Source organism: Henckelia pumila, chromosome 1 (assembly GCF_033568475.1).
Source record: "Henckelia pumila isolate YLH828 chromosome 1, ASM3356847v2, whole genome shotgun sequence".
NCBI classification, from domain to species: Eukaryota; Viridiplantae; Streptophyta; class Magnoliopsida; order Lamiales; family Gesneriaceae; genus Henckelia; species Henckelia pumila.
The window spans coordinates 110,053,472-110,059,358 of record NC_133120.1 but is presented as its reverse complement, the minus strand read 5'-3'; the positions used below and the strand labels follow the sequence as shown (position 1 = coordinate 110,059,358).

At 37.0% G+C, this 5,887-nt stretch overlaps 1 protein-coding gene across 1 annotated transcript; it reads right to left on the bottom strand.

Annotated features, from left to right (window-relative positions):
• Positions 1 to 291: 291 nt before the first annotated feature.
• LOC140872330 (uncharacterized) lies at positions 292 to 5,331 on the bottom strand. The gene is made up of 7 exons (XM_073275154.1): positions 5,166 to 5,331; positions 3,846 to 4,982; positions 3,418 to 3,761; positions 2,869 to 3,337; positions 1,769 to 2,013; positions 1,433 to 1,720; positions 292 to 975 (listed from the first exon to the last, which is right to left on the bottom strand). The coding sequence occupies exons 1-7, from the start codon at positions 5,329 to 5,331 to the stop codon at positions 292 to 294; spliced, it is 3,333 nt and encodes a 1,110-aa protein (XP_073131255.1).
• Positions 5,332 to 5,887: the final 556 nt, after the last annotated feature.

Genomic DNA, 5,887 nt, shown 5'->3' with positions numbered 1-5,887 from the left:
AGGTCATACTAAACTGTTTGGACAAAATAGATAAACTAATTTTACTCTAAATTGATAAGTCCTAAAATATTTCGAAAGTAAGAAAACTTAGACTCTGGGAGAGGTTTTGTGAAGATGTCTGCTGTCTGTTGTTCTGTTGAAATGTACTCCAGTCGAATGTTCTTCTTGAGTGCATGATCTCGGATAAAATGATGCCTAACTTCGATATGCTTTGTTCTTGAGTGAAGAATAGGGTTGTAAGTAATTGCAATTGTGCTGGTGTTATCACAGAAGATTGGTGAATCCTGTTCTTCAATTCCATAGTTCAATTGTGCTGGTGTTATCACAGAAGATTGGTGAATCCTGTTCTTCAATTCCATAGTCCCTCAACTGTTGTTGAATCCAGAGCAGTTGAGCACAGCAACTTCCTGCAGCTAAGTATTCAGCTTCCGTTGTGGAGGTTGCAATGGATGTCTGTTTCTTGCTAAACCATGAAATCAGTCTATCCCCAAGGAATTGACATGATTCACTGGTACTTTTTCTATCCAGTTTACATCCAGCATAATCAACATCTGAGTATCCAACTAGATTGAGGGAGTTGCGCTTAGCATACCATAGGCCAACATTTTGAGTTCCCTTTAGATACCTCAGTATCCTCTTTCCAGCTATGAAGTGGGATTGCTTAGGATTTGATTGAAATCTTGCACATAAACATACTGCAAAAACAATGTCAGGTCTACTGGCTGTTAAATAAAGCAATGACCCAATTAGACCTCGATACATTGTAGCATCAACTGATATTCCCCCTTCGTCTTTGTCAAGTTTGATTGATGCACCCATGGGAGTTGTTGTAGCCGTGCAATTTTCCATACCAAACTTTTTGATTAATTCCTTGGTATACTTAGTTTGGCTTAAAAATGTTCCACTGTCCATTTGTCGAACTTGTAATCCAAGAAAGAAATTCAGTTCACCCATCATGCTCATCTCAAATTTTTCCTGCATTAGCTTTGAGAATCTAGTGCATAATTTGGGGTTAGTTGACCCAAAGATGATATCATCAACATATATTTGAACTAATAGAGTGTGATCACCTTTCGTAAATTTGAACAATGTTTTGTCAACTGTGCCTATAGTAAATTCGTGTTCAAGAAGAAATTTGGTTAGAGTGTCATACTCTAGGAGCCTGTTTCAGTCCATAAAGAGCTTTATTTAAATGATACACATGATCTGGGAATTGATGATTTGTGAATCCTGGTGGTTGTTCAACAAACACTTCTTCTTGGAGTTTTTCATTCAAGAAAGCACTTTTAACGTCCATTTGATAAACCTTGAAGTTCTTGAATGAAGCATAAGCAAGAAATATTCTTATTGCTTCCAGTCTAGCTACTGGTGCATAAGTTTCGTCATAGTCAATTCTTTCTTCTTGTCTGTATCCTTGAGCTACTAATCTTGCCTTATTTCTAACCACAATTCCTTCTTCATTTAGCTTGTTTGTAAAGACCCATCGAGTGCCAATGGCTGATTGATGTGTTGGTCTTGGAACGAGATCCCAGACTGCATTTCTAGTAAACTGATTTAGCTCTTCTTGCATTGCATCTATCCAACAACTGTCAGCCAATGCTTCTTCAATTTTCTTTGGATCTTCTTGAGATATGAAGGCTGCGTGAAGAAGTTCTTTAATAATTTGTCCTCGAGTCCTTAGAGGTGCTAAAGGATTACCAATTACAGAATTGAGTGGATGCTTTTTGGACCATTTCAGTCTAGTATTAGACTAATTTCCACTGATTACTTGAGCTTCTGGATCTTGACTAGTTATGTTAGTTTGTTCAAGCTCTGTGGTCTCATGGTGCTGTTCTCTAATATCCTCAATTGTGTGAGTTTGGTGAGTATCAACTGTTTGATCAATGTTAAGATCCTCAACTACTAGATCAACTAGTTTCGGTTCAGGAGATTGAAGAGTTCTTGTGGGTGGTGAAGCTTCGTCTTCACTTTCGTCCTGATTATCGTTGTCCAAATGTATTTCTTGAAATATATCTGAGAGTTGATGAGTATTAGTTGTAACATCAATAGTAAGATCTTCATCAAAAATAACATGGATTGATTCCTTAACATTTAGAGTTCTTTTGTTGAAGACTCTGTAAGCTTTACTGATTGAGGAATACCTTAGAAAAATACCCTCATCTGACTTTGCATCAAATGCAGTCAGATGATTTTTACCATTGTTGTGAATGAAGCATTTACTCCCGAAGATCCTAAAGTATGATACATTTGGTTGTCTGCCATTCCAGATCTCATATGGGGTTTTAAAAAATTTCTTGCATATCATTGATCTGTTCTGAGTGTAGCAAGCAGTGTTCACAGCTTCTGCCCAAAATTTTTGAGAAATCTTGGAGTCAACTAACATGGTTCTCGCAGTTTCTTTAAGAGTACGATTTCTCCTTTCTGCAACAACATTTTGTTGTGGTGTTCTAGCTGCTGAGAATTCATGTTTGATTCCATAATGCTCTAGAAATGAAGATAAAGTATGATTGACAAATTCAGTTCCTCTATCACTTCTGATTTTGTCAATATTACTTGATCTTTCGTTAAAAAGTTTTTTAAAGATTTTTATGAGTTGAGAAGCAGTTTGATCTTTAGATTTCAAGAAAATAACCCAGGTAAAACGTGAGTAATCATCAATGATGACAAGTGTATACTTCATTCCCCCTAAGCTTGTTACTGGGATTGGACCAAATAAGTCCATATGTAACAGTTCTAAGCATCGGAAAGATGAGTTATAACCCTTGTTTTTAAAAGATGATCTAACTTGCTTTCCAAATTGACAAGCTGAGCAGACTTTGTCTTTTGAAAAATCAATTTTGGGCAGTCCTGTTACTAGCTCAAGCTTACTCAGACTGGCAATTGATTTGAAGTTAAGATGATTCAGTCGCTTGTGCCAAATCCAATTGCGCTTAGAATTGGAGGCTACTATGCAAACTGGTTTGCTAGACTGAATATTCCAGCATACTTTATAAGTATTTCCATATCGATTTCCTGTCAAAATAATGTTACCAGAGGCATCCTTAATAATGCAGTTTAACTTTTGAAATTCAACAGAGTGCCCATAGTCACACATTTGACTAATGCTGAGTAAGTTATATTTGAGAGTTTCAACCAATAGGACATCTTGAATGATAATGTTGCCGTGGATAATCTTACCCATACCCACGGTTTTACCCTTTGAGTTGTCACCAAAGGTGATAGTGGGACCATTGAATTCAACAAGCTCAGATAATAGCTCATCATTTCCAGTCATGTGTCTCGAGCATCCACTGTCTAGGTACCATGATTCTTCTTCCCTTTTATTGATACCTGCTTCCTGCATTCACAAAGTTGAATAACTTTTGGTACCCATATCTATTTGGGTCCACGAGAGATTAATCCTTTAGGAACCCAAACCTGGAATACTTTAACCAGTTTGCCAGTTTGTGTGTTCCTATAGGTATGCACTAAGTTAGATGCTCTAGATAGTGGAGTGTAATGTGCTTGTGAAACTGTATGTTGTTTGCCTTTTTCAATATCCTTGATATTTCTATATCGCTTTTGAACTGGATGTTGATTATGGTATTGACCCCTATTTCCTCTCATGAGATTAGGTTGAGATGCATTAGTCTGTTCAGAACTTTTAGCAATCTCTGCTTTAGATTCATGAGGATTGAAGCCAATACCAAATCTTCTTCTGTTCATCTGCTCTATTTGTTGCCAAGTCATCAGAATAGGTTTTTCATCTTCATGTTCCCTAACTGCTCGTACAAAGTGTATGTATTTACCTTTTCACATATTCAATTTAGGTAGAGTGTTTGATTCACCAGTTTCCACTGTCTTACCAAATCCAAGACCAGTTTTGTCATGGGTTGGTCTTTGTGAATCATTCATTTCTGTCAACAGTCTCGAAGATTTATTCCATGATTTTATTATTTCATCCATATTATGTTTTTCGATTGTAAGATTCTTGATATCGATCTTGAGCTGTTCATTCTCAGTTCGGAGCTCAGCGATCTCTGTTTCAAGACAGCTTATCTCAACTGATTGTTCAAAGGAGAGTTCAGTTGAGTTGTCTTGCAGATCCTTTTGCTTGGCTCTAACTTCATTGAATGCTAAGGACAGTTGATGATATTCATTTATCATATCATGAAGAGCTTTGATTAGTTCTTCTCTGGTAAATTCCTCAGAACTAAAATCAAATACATGTTCACTGGTGGATGGAGATTCATGATCATTTTCCATAAGACATTTGACTTCTTCTTCATCATCACTTGAGCTAGAGGAACCATTTGATTCCTCTGAGTCACTGTCTGTTTCTGCCCACTTGGTCTTATTGTCCTTTGCAACCAATGCTTCATGCTTCTGTCTTGAGGTATGTCTGTCATTCCTTGAACTTTTCCTTTTGTCAAAGTTTTTTGGTTTGGGGCAATCGGCAATGAAATGTCCTGTTTTTCCACAATTGAAACAACTTCTTGGTTCTTCAACTGAATCCTTCTTTTGGAAACTTCTTCTGTGTGATCCTTCTTGGTTTCTTCTGATAAATTTGCCAAATTTTTTTACAAACAAGGACATGGCATCACTGCTCAGTTGTTCTGCTGACTTTTCTGTTTTGGCCGGTGACTCAATTTTTACTGCAGTCAAGGCCTTGGTCAATTGTGAGGTAGACTGATCTTTCTCTCGAGTTTGTAACTCGAATTCATATGCTTTTAGATCTGCAAACAGGTCATGCAGTTCTAATTTGTTCAGGTCCTTCGATTCTCTCATGGCCATTGTCTTCACATCCCATTCTTTAGGAAGGCCTCGAATTACTTTGAGAATGACTTCCCTGTTGGGATATGTTTTGCCCAATCCGTTGAGCTCAATAACAATGCTACTTACTCTTTCATCAAACTCTGCCATTGATTCTCCTGGTCTCATTTTGATGTTGTCAAATTTTTGAGTAGCTACAGATATCTTGTTTTCCTTTGTTTGTTCATTTCCTTCACAAAGTTGGATCAATTTTTCCCAAATCTCTTTTCCAGTCTTGCATGTCTTGATTTTGCTAAAGGTATTCTTGTCAAGAGTCTTATACAAGATATCCTTAGCCACATTGTCCAGATTTGCCTTCTTTTTGTCCTCCGCAGTTCATTCGATTCTAGGTTTCTCAATGTATTGTGAAGCACCTCCAGAGAGGGCTACAGCAGTATTGACCTTTGTGATCTCAAGAGGTCCATCAGTGATAACAAACAACATTTCATCATCTAGTGCTGATAGATGTGCTTGCATGCAAATTTTCCAGTCATCAAAATCTTCCTTTGAGAACATAGGAATTTTGCTTAATGAAGTCATTTTGTTCAAGTGTATTAAGAATAAGATAATAACCCCTCTCTGCTACCACTTGATAGGTTCGGTTGAAAGTCTAGAGGGGGGGGGGGGTGAATATACTTTCAAGCAGTTTTTAGCTAAGTACAATGAAACTCGATCGATTTAAGAATGAGTTCAAGGTTTATCTTAGTGTCAAATGTAGTTTGGCAAACAGAATTGTGCGGAAAGATGACAAGCTACAGATTTAAAACACTTGGTGTAAATCAGTTTAGGAGTATGAAGTATGAGGATGAATGATAAACTGAAATGACACAAGAAATTGTTTATGGATGTTCGAAGATTTAAAATACTCCTACGTCATCCCTAATTCCACTTCGAAAGGATTCACTAGAAGACTTTGATTTATACAAGCAATTTGCACAAACCCAATCCGATTTAGGACTTAACACTGCCTAAATAAGAACTCCTAGTATATCACCTTGGTTTCAGTACTAGACTGATTTTACAGTAGAGTAAATACAACTCGAAATCTTTTAGCACAAATATCGACCCTTCAATGGTCAGAATGATGCTTATCAAT

Bases quoted from the DNA above. Each gene is read 5' to 3' on its own strand.
- LOC140872330 (XM_073275154.1), bottom strand. From the start codon at position 5,331: ATGACTTCATTAAGCAAAATTCCTATGTTCTCAAAGGAAGATTTTGAT. The intron at 2,014-2,868 runs GTAAGCTTGAGC...ATCAACTCTCAG, and splicing joins CAAATCAATTGCCAGTCTGA to ATATATTTCAAGAAATACAT. The intron at 1,721-1,768 runs GTAATCAGTGGA...TGGTCCAAAAAG, and splicing joins GTCAAGATCCAGAAGCTCAA to CATCCACTCAATTCTGTAAT.